General features: G+C 44.7%; 1 protein-coding gene across 1 annotated transcript in view; it reads right to left on the bottom strand.

Annotated features, from left to right (window-relative positions):
• Positions 1 to 6186: 6186 nt before the first annotated feature.
• Positions 6187 to 14594, bottom strand: part of LOC138962248 (zinc finger C3H1 domain-containing protein-like) — a 46905-nt gene continuing 38497 nt past the window's right edge. The window contains exons 34-36 of the mRNA XM_070333992.1: positions 13448 to 13487; positions 11907 to 11969; positions 6187 to 10954 (exon numbers count right to left, since the gene is read on the bottom strand). Coding sequence (XP_070190093.1) covers positions 10823 to 10954; positions 11907 to 11969; positions 13448 to 13487 — 235 coding nt within the window. The 3' untranslated portion in view covers positions 6187 to 10822. The remainder of the gene's footprint in view (positions 10955 to 11906; positions 11970 to 13447; positions 13488 to 14594) is intronic.

The raw sequence follows: 14594 nt of genomic DNA, 5'->3' as shown, positions 1-14594 counted from the left end.
GTGCATAATGGAAAATTTCCTAAATAAATTATCATTTAATTAATATACTTACCCGAATCACATTAGCATTGAGTCACCTGAGATGCTTATCACTGAAAAACGCTTACCCGGCTAAAGAATTTAAAGGGAAGCAACCCATCACCAAAACGAAAGTGAAAGTAGCTTTGGTAATGGGCCAGTACACCGGGAGTTACCTCCCATACGGGTGTATGCCACGTCACTTCCTCTAGGAACACGTGCCTATTATCATACGGCTTTAAAAAATCTTAAAACCATAAGCGGGGCAGGTGGGAGGGAATACAGTATGTGATTCGGGTAAGTATATTAATTAAATGATAATTTATTTAGGAAATTTTCCATTTAATATCATATTCTTACTCCGAATCACATTAGCAGATAACATCAACAAGGCGGTGGGCTAGAAATGAATCAAAACTCACCATCAAGTTCTGGACAGGAACTGGCCTGCTGCTATGAGCGCTGGAAGGCCTCTGGAGCCATCCTGTCGAAGAGCTGTGACGTCCCGAAGATAAAAGTTTATGAAAACATCTTCGGAACGCCAATACGCAGTTGTCAGCACCTCCTCTAGACGTCTGGAGCGCAGAACTGCCAGAGAGGATGCCCACGCCCTCGTCTCATGGGCTCGGGCCGAGTCAAGTGGCAAGGAGGGCATAACCCCCCCCCTCTTTGTGCGCCTCCACTCATAAGCCTGCTTGATGAGCGAGGACACCCACCGGGCCAACGTTACCTTCGACAAATCTTTCTCGCGCCTAGTAAGGAGAGAGATAAACAACAACTTCTGAGAACTAGACCGAATCGGCTGAGTCCGGGCTAAGTACAGACGAAGTGCCCTCACAGGGCAATTGACCGAATCGGGGTCACCCGGGGCCAACGCGCTGGTCAGAGCCTTAACTCTAACCAGCGGAGAGGCCTGCCCCGGAGACTGATTCTTGGCCAGGAAATCAGGCCGGAAACGCAAAGATGCGGAACCGTCCGGCTCAAAGGAGATATCTCCAGGCTGACCCGACAGGGCGTGGACCTCGCTACCCCGTCGGGCCGTAGCCAACAAAAGGAGAAACAGCGCTTTGCGAGTGACATTGAACAGACTGGCCTCGCTTAAAGGCTCAAAATCCGCAGAACGAAGGAATTCCAGGATTAAAAACAAGTCCCACTTGGGAGCGGGCAAACGAGCTTTAGCTTCCTTAAGAGCAGCCCCTTTAATGACTGCAGCTATAACGCCCCCGACTCGAACAGAACGACCAATCTGCTGAAGAGTCGCCGAGATAGCGGAGCGCCGGACCCTCAACGAGGAGACTGAGGCGCCCTGTGAAGACATGAAAGAGAGGTGGTTAGCGACCTGAATAGAGCGCGGAGCCACCGAACTCACCCCTCTAGCTGAACACCAGGCAGTCCATGCCTTCCAGTGGGAAGCATAAACTGAAGAGGTGGACGCTCTATGCGAGCGAGCCACCAAGTCCAGAGTCAAAGACGACGCCCCAGAGCGCTTCAGCGAGTCCCGAACAACTTCCACACGTGAAGCTTCAGAAGACTGGGCTCCTCGTGTGGAATGCCTGTTCGGGGCTGCACTAGTTCCCCTCGCACGAGTGCGAGAGGAATGGGGGGCCCTTGGGCAAGCCGAAGAAGATCTGGAAACCAGACCTGCGACGGCCACAGAGGAGCGACCAGAAGAAGAAGGGCCGGCTCCTCCATCTCCGCTTTCCGGATTACTCGGCTGAGTAACGGAAAGGGAGGAGTCTGAAGATCTGTATGTGCCCCCCAACCCTCCCTGGACGCATCTGTAAAGAGGTCCAGGTCGGGGAGGGGCACGACGATCGGAACACCTCTGCAGACCCACTCCGTGTGCAACCACGGAAGGGTCGCAGACCGGAACCATCCCTGCAAAGGGATGAGGGCGTCCCAGTCCACCAGAGGAGAGTCCACAAACGGCTTCAGCGCGAACTGAAGCGGACATTTGTGGACCCGGCCCAGTGAAACCAGAAGAGCCATAGACTCCATCTGCCCCAAGATGGAGGCGAGCGAGCGGATGGAAGCCATCAGGAGAGGTAAAGTGGAGCGAATCTGAGCTTGGAGCTTGTCCACCCTTCTCTGAGAAGGCTGGACAGTCCAAGCGACCGTGTCGAAAGACATCCCCAGATAAGTGAATGTCTGTGACGGGGTCAGCTCCGACTTTACCCGGTTGATCGAGAACCCCAACCAGTTGGATTCTCGAAGAACCGTCAGGGTATCCTGCGAACAGCCGCTCTGGGACTGGTTCATGATGAGCCAGTCGTCCAGATAAGCCCGCAGACGGATACCCTGGGACCTCACCAGTGCACAGACCTGTCTCACCACCATGGTGAAAATCCACGGTGCGAGAGACAGCCCGAAAGGGAGTGCGCGAAACTGGTAGATCTGATCTCCCCACCGGAAACGAAGCCATTTCCGGTCGGTCGGATGCATAAGAATGTGAAAGTATGCGTCCGTGAGATCGATCGAGGTCACCCAGTCTCCTGGGCGGAGAGAGTCTCGGACAGAGGCTGGCGTCTCCATCTTGAATTTTATCTCCCTCAAGAAAGTATTGAGGAGAGATAAATCCAACACGGGACGCCATCCTCCTGATGCTTTGGGAACAGCGACCAGACGCCCGTAAAATCCCAGGGAGCTGTGGACCCGAACTCTCTCCACCGCGCCCTTCTGCTCCAGGGAGGCAATTTCCGACTGCAAGACGGAACGTGCTTCCTGCGAGAAGGGGGGCTTGAACCGCGGAGGCACTCGGGTAAGAGGCGCCTTTTCCTCCCGCCAGAGTAGACGGAAGCCCGAACTCACCACTCCCACAATCCATTGGCTGTCTACTACCGACATCCAACGAGAAAGTGCCCGGGAGGGGCCTCCCGCCATCACCAAGGTGGAGGGCGGGAGGGAGGTGAGATCGGGAGCGCTTCATTGGGGGTGTGGCTTACTTCCAGAGCCGCCACGCCCCCTCCCCGATGCCGTCCTCTTCTTCCCACCACGAGCGGCCGGCGAAGCCTGCCGCTTCTGAGCTGGCTTGGGGTTAGACGATGTCTGAGCCTGCTTCTGTTTAGAAGGCTGAGACTGTTTCACCCCCTTCAGAGTGTAGTCAAGGAACTGACTGTCCTTGTTTGACTGAATCTCCTTCTGTCTGGCATCCAGTGCCAGCGGACAGAAGAGAGACTCCTCTGAGACCGGGGAGACTCTCAAGGTCTCCCTAGTAGCCAGCTCCGTGAATTGGGACTGCGAGAGGAAGAGATCCCTCCTGCAGAGTACCGCTTGGGTGTACTGCAGGGAGGAAAGACGCAATTGTTCCTCATTGACCTTGGCCAATGCGGTCAAAAGCGCAGAGACATCGTCCGCATTCTGTTCTTCACTGAGAGTGAAAGGAACTAGCGAATCGGTCAATGCCCGAGACAGAGCCCGAACGAGAGTCTCCGCAATGGAGGACAGTTCGATCTGCCGACGTCCAACCTCCTCAGCAGAGAGGAGGGAAGCCTCGGAAACCGGCAAAACCGAATCACGCTTGATCGGTTTAGTCAGAAGAGGCAGCAATTCCCGGGAAACCGGAAGGGTAGCCCTAGGGAGTGCAAAAGACGCCAGCCAATTCTGGCTCTGATTGGGCATGCCAAGCTTCCTATTGGCCGTAGGCACGAAGGAAGAGGCTTGGGCAGCTGAAGCCACCCACTGCTGAGCTGATTCCGGAACTGGACCAAAAGGAAGCAGTAACGGAACAGGCACTGGCCGAATACCACTCCCCGCATGTGCTGGACGAACCAGTGAATGCGAAAGTTGGTAAGCCACTGACGGAGACTCGGCGAACCGGAAGGAAGAAACATCCTCCTGTGCCGGCCGGAAGTCCGCCATGGCAGAAGGAACGAATGATGCGGAAGAGTCCGCAGCCACCACCCCTTCAGGAAAATAACGAGACGTTACTTCCGCCGCGACGTCAAGAACAGACTTGAGCTTCGACGGAAACACGCCCCGCGACTCCTCGCTGACCACTGATGGAGCATCAGAATAGTCACACGTGGAACCATGACCGAAGTCACCAGTTCCGGAAGCAGAAGCATGCCCTGGCAAACCGGAAACCGGAAAAGCCTGAGCACTAACGTCATCCTGCCGCCCAAAACCCTGTGAAGGTAAAGGGTAAGCAGGACGACCATCCGCAAAAACCGGAGCTGGATGAGCTGACGTCACTCCCCCGACTGAGTGGAGTGATGCCTGCTCAAGCCTAGGCGCTTGAAAGCCGGAAGGCGCACGCTGTAATCCACTATCTGGTATCCGGAAGGAACCACCAGAAGAGGAAGAAGCGTTTCCGGCCGAAACCGGAAGTGTAGTCAACGGAACCGCAAAATGCGGAAGTGAAGACTGCACTGGTTGACTTCGCGATCCGGAAGGACCGGAAGTCAGTGAATACTCCATCCTGCCGCGACCGCCGTAGCGTGCCGGAGCGGACGGATCATCACTTCCGGCAAGTGCCGGAAATGCGGCAGTCGAAACCGACTGCCGCCGCTGTTCGAACAAGTCCGGGGCCTCGTAGGTTATCGCCGGAAATGAAAGATCAGCAAGGTATCGGTCGTGACCCGATGCGAAAGAGCTGTCCCCCGAAGGAGAACGTCCAGGCGCCTCACGAGGGCTATCGGACCAGCTCTGCTTACCAACCGACGCTGAAGAGGGAGGACGCTGCTCCAAGCCGGAAGTGGAGGACAAAGACACGGAAGCCAATGCCCGGACGTCACTGCCAGATGCCGGAAACGCCGAACTGCTGGCGACGGAACGCTGAAATTCTGCCTGCACCAAGCTGCGGATTTCTGGAACCAGTGACTTTAACAGAGAGGAAACCAACGCACCTTGTCCAGGTGCTAACAAAGAAGACGAAGTCTCCGATGTAGAGACAGGTGCAGAAGTAACAGTAGCGCTAGGCGCCGCAAAAGAAGCAGAAGTAGTAACAGCGCTAGGCGCCGAAATTGGTACAGCCAACAAAGTGTTACGCTCTTGGTCTGTAACAAGTAACGTTGCTTTGGAAGAGGAAGACTTAGCCTTAATTTTCCCCTTGGGGTCCGACTTGCCACGGCGCTTGTCTGAATCAGACATGTTGACAACAACACGTGGCAACGCGAAAAAATTTACTGAAACATAAGTCTAAACGACTGGAAAATTCAGTAAACACACGCACTAATGCGTTAACAAAATACTATAGCTAAACTTGCCCCACAAGCAGAGGCACGGAGAGCTACAAACAAAGTCACACGAGCTAGAAAACTAACTCACACAACAAAATGGCGACACGCAAGACACTGACACAAACGTCAACAACACGTGGCAAAGTAAAAAGATTTACTGAAACGTAAGTCAAAACGACTGAAAACACAGTAAACACACACGCTTACGCGTCAACAAAATACTAAAGCTACACTTGCCCAAACAGAAAGAGGGCACGCAGAGCTACTAGCAAAGTCACACGAGTTAGCTAACTAACTCACACAACAAAATGGCGAAACACGCAAGTCACTGACACACAAGTCCGTAAAAAACGGACAACGTACAGTAACGAAACAGCGCAAACAACCAACAACAAACGGGAACGAGCTCACCAAACTGTAGGCAAGGCGAGCAGACAAGCTGGGTAACGTGGCCGGCGGGTGTCACTCAAACACACAAGGTCAGCCACAGAGCGTCAAAAAGTGAACCGTCCTCTCCGAGGTGAAAAAGACGTATGATAATAGGCACGTGTTCCTAGAGGAAGTGACGTGGCATACACCCGTATGGGAGGTAACTCCCGGTGTACTGGCCCATTACCAAAGCTACTTTCACTTTCGTTTTGGTGATGGGGTTGCTTCCCTTTAAATTCTTTAGCCGGGTAAGCGTTTTTCAGTGATAAGCATCTCAGGTGACTCAATGCTAATGTGATTCGGAGTAAGAATATGATATTAAATTACGTTAACAAATGATGGACTAAGTGCATTCTGTTCATATTTCGAAGAGAAGATCATTTCAAGTATATGGCATTTTTATATTCAAAACATAAGGTTCGGTTTAAAAAAGAGCACAAACATGTTTTCAACACAATGCTCTCAATTTGTTACCTATTCAAAGAAATGTGCACTCTTATAGATTCGGGTATTGTTTTTTTATGGTGCGGGTTGTTTTTTTCCATTTGCTTTCGGGGGGGGGGGGGGGGGGGGTAGGGGATTCATAAAGTTTCTCAGATTGCATTCTTTTTTCATCTTTGACAATTTTGATAAATCAACCATGAACAAAACCTTTTAAATAAATAAATAAAAAACAGAAAGAAATCAGAAATTAAGGACAACTTTGTAATGTCCCTCTTGCATGTCAGAGGTTGTTGTCCTTAAAAGAAGTGAACTCTTTTGAAAATAAAAATCAACAAGTTACTGGCTTAAACAAAATGTCCATGGCAAAATCTTTCCAGATTTTTAAGAGCATTTCTGAGCCAATTTATCAATGCTGACTTTTCCCCTTCACTACTTTTAGAGTTCTGAGTTATAGCATGATTTTTTGGAACGATTTTTACCACATCCATTACTCTTCTGACCACACACACAGTGACACACACTGACTAGACTAGAGACAAACAACCACTACAAAAACAACGACAAGAATCACGATTTGGCCCTCAAGCCAACCTTGACCTTGGCAGTTCCGTCACTGTCATCCTCCTGGAACACCTTGATGAGTTCAGTCGATTCCAAGCAATTTCCAGAACAGCTGAGGACTCCAACAGGTTGCAGCATTTGCCAAATCCACAAAGCTGTGATGCGTTTGTCACAGGTTGAACAGCTGATATGTCAGTGGTCCGGGCACATGTGCCATTGATGTGGTGTTGGAAGCCCTGTCTCAACTTCAGATATCTCACACTCGCGATTAGACATAACAATTATACAGTGCGCACACAAAGCAATATGCCAAACAGTCACAACATCAATAAAGGAAACAATGATTAAAAAAAATGTGTCTCTCATAGCACTCCAATTGCCTGAGTAATAAACTACACATACCAATTGCAAAGGATAATGAGCACATGTCAACAACAACAAAAAGAAAAGAAAAACATGGATTTTTTCTCATGTCACACAGTTAAAAAGAAAAATAACCCAAAACAACACCAAAAAACAAAAATAAACACCACACCCACACAACAAAACATACACACACAAATTCACACATACTTACTGTGTACCAGCATAGAAACATGAGATGCCAAGCAGAAGCACCACCAAGAAAGGCACCGAGACAGCAGACGGAACAATAGCAGCAACACTTCTTGCAGGGTTTTTTTAAGAACACTAGGCGACTTACAGCACTGATTCAAAAAGAAGATTTTTGCATTGAACACTGTTGGGTTTTGTCATCCTCTGGACATTAAATCGAAGCAGTCTGAATGTAGCAAGGGTAACGCTTCCCTTTCTCTGAGGATGCTGGGCTTGTGAGGTACGTGGCAGATAGAGTGAATAACAGCAGAAGACTGTAGGAACTCTTGATAGATTCCAACAAATGACTGTCATTGTCAGCACAGCTCCCCTGTCAAACTTGTGCACTCTCAAGGAATCGCAGCAGGCGGTTGCAATAATTGCTGGATGAGATGCTTGGTATGATCCCATCCATCATGTCCAAAACGTGTGCTTCCAGCAACCATTCTTTCTTTCTTTATTTGGTGTTTAACGTCGTTTTCAACCACGAAGGTTATATCGCGACGGGGAAAGGGGGGAGATGGGATAGAGCCACTTGTCAATTGTTTCTTGTTCACAAAAGCACTAATCAAAAATTTGCTCCAGGGGGCTTGCAACGTAGTACAATATATTACCTTACTGGGAGAATGCAAGTTTCCAGTACAAAGGACTTAACATTTCTTACATACTGCTTGACTAAAATCTTTACAAAAATTGACTATATTCTATACAAGAAACACTTAACAAGGGTAAAAGGAGAAACAGAATCCGTTAGTCGCCTCTTACGACATGCTGGGGAGCATCGAGTAAATTCTTCCCCCTAACCCGCGGGGGGTGCCAGCAACCATGTTTCAAATCCTTTCTCTGTGCTACCTTCTGATGCCCATTTTACTCTCTCCATCTTTGTCTGTTCTACAGGCATCATGATACTGTGCAGCTTATATATATCCTTCTCTTTTACATTTTCACTTGTTAACAATGCTCAAATGAAGACAAAAGACCACTCCTGTTTTAACAGAAGTTCCATAAAGAACACCAGATGAAGGGATTTCCTTAGTAAAAGTTGCAGCAGATTCACAAGAATATGGATTCTTCCAGAGAAGACAGAAAAATATAAAGATTATATTGAAAAATATCAGCCTACAAGTTGTTTAAATAAGCAGAAACGCCTCAATGCAGCAGTCATTCTTTGCATGCCAACACCTGTTAATGTTATATGTGTGTGTTAAAGGTGTGTCATAGGTAAATGCTTTGCTGTAAAATTCACTGCAGAGTCCATGGGCATGGGAATGCAGGCAACAACAAGAATTGAAGAATTACTCTTCTCTCCCATTAAAAGTTTACTTTTTGATTTAAGGATAGGTGTGGCTCATTTTTGTGCAGTCAATTGCACAAGTTGTAAGAGTTGGGCACATGAAAAACTTCCAACAAAATAATTTATGTTTGTGTGAATATTCCCTCTCTCTGTCTCTCTCTCTCTCTCTAAACCTGCAATATAAATAATATGGCACAGAAAGAGCCAAAGAATTTACAGTTATGGTACTCACATTTCTCATAAATACAGTAACATTGTTCTAATCACCAATGCGGAAGATTCTGTATATTTGTAGGACCTATTCAGTTATTGTACACAGTACATGTACAACATTTATCTGGCATTTTGGCCACAAGTAAAGATTGAAATAAAAGTAGAGGGACAAAAATATTTCGGACAAATCATAATGAAAAACCTTGCTCAATCAAATGTTAAACCACCGTACAACAGTGATTCAACAAATCAGAATAAATACATGAAAAACATACATGAATAAATTTGATTGCAAAATGATTTTTGGTTTTCATGACCTCATTTCTCAGGGCTTTGGGGGCCAAAAGTAATGAACAGAAGGTTAAACGAGATCTGTAGAATACAGAACACACACACCGACACACCAACCAAACAAACAGCACTAACAATGAGGGATTCAAATAATACTGATACCAGCCAAGGTTGGAAAGAACGCTTTTCTTCAGTAAAGCATAGAAGATTTCAAATCACTGTCACAGAACTCAATAACTTGTGCTATGCAGACTACCAGTTTGTTTTTTCTAGCCAGTGTACATAGTTGTTTTCATTAATGTTTGCTTTTGTCTTGCCTTGAAATTAACTAGCACATTTCTCCTGTGCAGGTTTCCCAAATGTATTTTTCATCCCATATGTGTGTGTGTGTTTGCACGTGGTTATCTTGAATTTTTTCTTGCAATGTTTACATACAACATAGAATAAAAGGTACTGAAAGAACAACTGCATACCCTGGTATCTCCGATTTTGTATGCCGGTAAAACAGTGAAATGATTTATTGGGCTCTTCTAAATACCTAAAATTCGCGATCTTAAGGCGATTCTTAATGCATCTGCAATTCCTAGCGTATTTGTTGTATGCAAGAATCCAAGATATTCTTCCGTGCTGCTCTGTCTCAGGCACTGATCCAAGCTGACGTAACTACTGAAGGAATCTTCCCATAAATTCTGCACTGCAGAATATCAAAGCTGTCCTCTGCCAAACTGGAAGATCTCTTTCTCATGGTCTGGGTGGCCGAGTGGTAACACACTTACGCTCGGAAGCGAGAGGTTGCGAGTTCGACCCTGGGTCAGGGCGTTAGCAATTTTCTCCCCCCTTTCCTAACCTGGGTGGTGGGTTCAAGTGCTAGTCTTTCGGATGAGACGAAAAACCGAGGTCCCTTCGTGTACACTACATTGGGGTGTGCACGTTAAAGACCCCACGATTGACAAAAGGGTCTTTCCTGGCAAAATTGTATAAAAATGTCCACCAAAATACCCGTGTGACTTGGAATAATAGGCCGTGAAAAGTAGGATATGCGCCGAAATGGCTGCGATCTGCTGGCCAATGTGAATGCGTGATGTATTGTTTAAAAAAATTCCACCTCACACGGCATAAATAAATCCCTGCGCCTTGAATTCGTGTGTTGAGATATGTGCGCGATATAAATTGCATAAAAATAAAAATAAAATAAATAAATCCCTGCGCTTAGAACTGTACCCACGGAATACGCGCGATATAAGCTTCATATTGATATTGATTGATTCTTGGCTGAAGGTCTTAATGTTGCTGATGATTCAAAAGTTGATGACAATCAGAGAAATCTTGTGCTTGATTGAAAGACGTCATAGAACACAGCAGTGTTGGAAGCTTTTCATTCCTGGACCTTAGGCAATGTGTAGCTGTAACATCTGGCCGAGTCTCCGACCCCAAATCGATGATGAAAGATGCACACTGGTCATTCTCCATTGCACTCCGTTTGTACCACACATTCCACTCCTTTGGTACAATACATTCCATTCCTTTTGTACCACACTTTCGGATTCCTTTCCTTCGGTACTATACATTCCAATCCTCTTGTACTATACATTCCAATCCTCTTGTACCACACATTCCACTCCTTTGGTACCTCACATTCCGCTCCGTTTGCGCCATACATGCCATTTCTTTAGTATCATAAATTCAAATCATCTCCTCTTTCAGACATCTCTTGTGGACACATCCTTCATCCAGTACTGTACATCCCTGAACTTTGATTATTTACTGTCAGTGAACAAGGAAAGGCTACACATGCCAATCATCAAGAGGAAGAGGATGAGGATGAAGAGATGGTGGCCACATAGCCTTCAATATTCAGTCCAAGGGTCTGGCACTGCACCAGAATCGTGCTCACTGCCGCCTGGTTTTCCTGCGACACCTCGAACAGTAGAAACTGTTGTGTGGTGCGGGGGACAGAGAAAGGGAAAATGTCGCTGATTACTTGGTTCTTCACTGCTTCAAAATGGTTGAGTAAGTAGTATGTCCTCCAGTAACAACAATGTATCACTGCTGTCCGCATTTACAAGTATGAGCACTATCTACTAACTGCAAATAAAAATTCTGACTGCTCAAAATCTTCACTCAACTCAGGTTATTACCTATAAGATTTCATTTTGGCATTTGTAAGCAGCACGATTATGAAATGATGTTAAACAATACATAGAGAAACACATTTCTAAATGTTCTTCACTATGCTAGCTGTTATGAAAATCTGAAAAAAGGGAGATGGGACACCAAAGCTGATTTTATCAATCATGAACGTAGAGAGTGTTTAAAAACAAGTTGTATACACAGGTTTTTTGAAACTGATTTTTTTTACAGAAGCTGATAAAACATGTACATGTAAAAACCTGCAACGGAATCTTATCAACATCAAAATGTTAATACCATCATCATTCAACTTGCAGACTAAGCCACATAAATCAAAATGTACTCATGTATTCAAAAGCTTCAAGTCAAATGTTGATATAACACCTATACAAGTGACCAGATACCTCAGCTTTAAGGAAAAGATTTGTCAGCCATAACCATCTCTTATATCTCATCCCTATTGCTACATAGTACATGCTATGACCTATAAACTGGAAGGAAAGTTAAACAGAGGAGTTCTTATCTGGCTGTATTTTCTTTCTAATTTCCCATGATAAGAACAAATTAAGTATAATATGACAAAATAAAATATAAAAAAACACTAACTGTGAAGACCTTGTAAGATCAAGGAGCTATTATGCGATCAGTGGGTGTTATTTTTCTACTCTTCCTTCCAGTAAACTGTTATTCTATCCCACTGAATTGTTGCTATTTGTTTCTTATGCAAACAATGAAGAAGACAACAGTATATTTACATCTTTCCACAGCGACACAGATAGGGGCATGGCGGTGACTGCTCGCATGTAAAGACGCTCCACCTGTTTGCAACACACAAATACTGCTTATGGGACTCCCTTTCTTTGGCATTGCACTCTTCTTTCTCAAATAGAACCTTTATGTCCATCACATTTCAAGAAGAAAAAAAGAAGGAAAAATCTCTTGCAGTCTTACGGTGAGAAGTCGACACCCCTTACCAAACTAAGTTCTTGTTTTTTTCACTGTCTCGTTATTTTTTTGTATGTCTTGTCAACACAAGAACCATCAGGCCAACGTACTTGTAAATGTTTCGTTTTGTCTACAATCAACCGTTCCAAAAACTGACCTCTCTTGTTTTTTAATCCCTCATAACTGTTTCAATTCTCTTGAAGGTCTAAGCAGCTGCTTTTAAGCTCTCCGTGCTTTGAAGTACTGTAGTCAACAAGGTCCTGATAAGTGCAAACATTTGTTGAATAAGTATGATGACTTAGCCTCAACAACCAGTTATAAACCTGTTTTTGTGCAGAAAGAAATTTGCACCAAGAATGTTATTGTAAGTTTTCTGGCTGTACATCAATACCCATGAGATGAACTTACAGGGCCAATAACACACAACCAAAAAAATCCAAGCTGATAATATTTGTATCATACAGTAACAAGTACATGTAATGCGCCAAACATCTCTTAAATAAAGAAAAACCCACTCCACTACATATGCACACCAAAGAGAAGCATGCGTTGCCTCTATATCCTTGTGAAGTAGTACAGACTGTTAAAAGTTTAGATGTAAAGATGATTCTTCAACACAAAGAATCTACACACACACACACACACACACACACACAAAACAGTAGTGAGAATACAAAAGACAGGAGAGACACAACATATGGCATGTGTTCCCCAAGAAAGAAAGAATGCAAGAAAGAAAAAAGAAAGAATAAGCTCTTCATATGCAACATTTTTGTTAATAAAAAAACAAAAACTGAAAGATTGTACAGTATTTGCTGTGAACTACAGCGAACAGGAGATTCTGCCAAGATAAGGTAAAAATCATTTATTTGTACCGTTAAAAATGAACATCTATAATGTAAAGTCAGGTGCACACTGACACACAATGACAGATACAGAAAATATACACATCCAAACTCACCCACCCCTAAAATTCAAACAAAATTAGCACACCAAAATAACATTATCAGATGCACAAACAACTATCAATATAGTGGCAGAAAAACAAATTCTTTATTTGAAATTCACAGAAAACAAAAATTATTTGTGCTACATCAATAGAAATCACAACAGCTATTTATTTTATATGTGATTATGTTACACATAGTATGCATCATTTATGATGTCCAAGCCAAATTGAACATAATGTACTTTAAAAAAACAAAAAACATTTTTATAATTGAGACACAGCATTTTCTAGAGCAGAATGATTGTACAAAAAGACTGGAACAAACGAGTCATCAATAAAACAATCAATAAAGCAATGAACTTATTGAATGTGTCAAAAAAGCTAAACAAAAAGTTCCCTTACCTCTTTAGGAGTTCCTTCTTGGTGTGCCAAAGCCAAAGCCCTGAAAGAAAATGTTACTACCTTATACACTTTCAAGTATAAAACAATTTCCTAGAAACAGTCAGCGAGTATATAAAATCCTCTGCAATCATTAAACACAAATGGTAACCTGCTCAGTATAATAGCTCCGTGTCCAAGGTTGAAGACATAAAAAACAAGAGGCGAAGCCTTCAAGGCTCACGTAAGAAATCAACAAACAGTAACACAAACTCAATCACTCCGTCACACATACACACACACTGTAAGCATAGGTGACACGGTGCAAGAGTGTGAGACACTAGATCTAGATCTGTCTGTCTGTAGCCTACTTACGAGGACACGACTGCCAGATGGCCAGATCGACACTGCGCTTTCGACAGCGCTTCCTCGCGCAGACACTGGAAACACACTGTACAGATTAACCTGTAGGAAATCTCCTTTGGTATCTTCTTTTATCTATTTTTCTGGAGCTACGAAACCGAACAATGTGAAATCGTCTTCTCCAAATCAGCGAACTGCAGCTCGGTGATAACTGTATTTATACCACAATCCTTCACGCGATCTGACCTAACCTTGACCCCTGACCTGGTCTACATACCACACAAACCAGTCACCTGTTTTTACCCCCCCAAAACCCCCCACCACCCGTTTTCTTTGGATACACACTTTAACTACATATGTGCCGACGAAATGTTGATCATTGCTTCAATACTTTGAAGCTGTTGCTTGAATAATAACCAGGTAAAATTTGTATTTCGGTGTTCAGTCAAATGTTAAAGTTTCTACCACAGACATATGCACGCACGCACGCACGCACAGACAAAAGTTAGCATCGCATAGGCTACACTTACGTGAGCCAAAAAACACAGCCCAGAGTCTTTTGCATTTGAGATCTTTTTACACGTGATGAAAGTACAGCATACGTTACAAGGATGAGTCCATTCTATAAAGTGTTCCATATCAACAGGAAACAACAATCAAACACTGTACCTACCAGCCTGAAACATGAAACAAGACATGAAATAATACGATTCATAGGCAGATGGCAGAAATGATAAAGAAACAAATGTAAAAAGAAGACACAAAAGCTGGTGGGCAAGTGAAGTGCAAAACAACCCCTGGATACAGT

The sequence above is a fragment of the Littorina saxatilis genome, linkage group LG3 (genome assembly GCF_037325665.1).
Source record: "Littorina saxatilis isolate snail1 linkage group LG3, US_GU_Lsax_2.0, whole genome shotgun sequence".
In the NCBI taxonomy this organism is placed as follows: Eukaryota; Metazoa; Mollusca; class Gastropoda; order Littorinimorpha; family Littorinidae; genus Littorina; species Littorina saxatilis.
The sequence above is the reverse complement of the archived record's forward strand: the minus strand, read 5'-3'. Positions and strand labels throughout refer to the sequence as shown.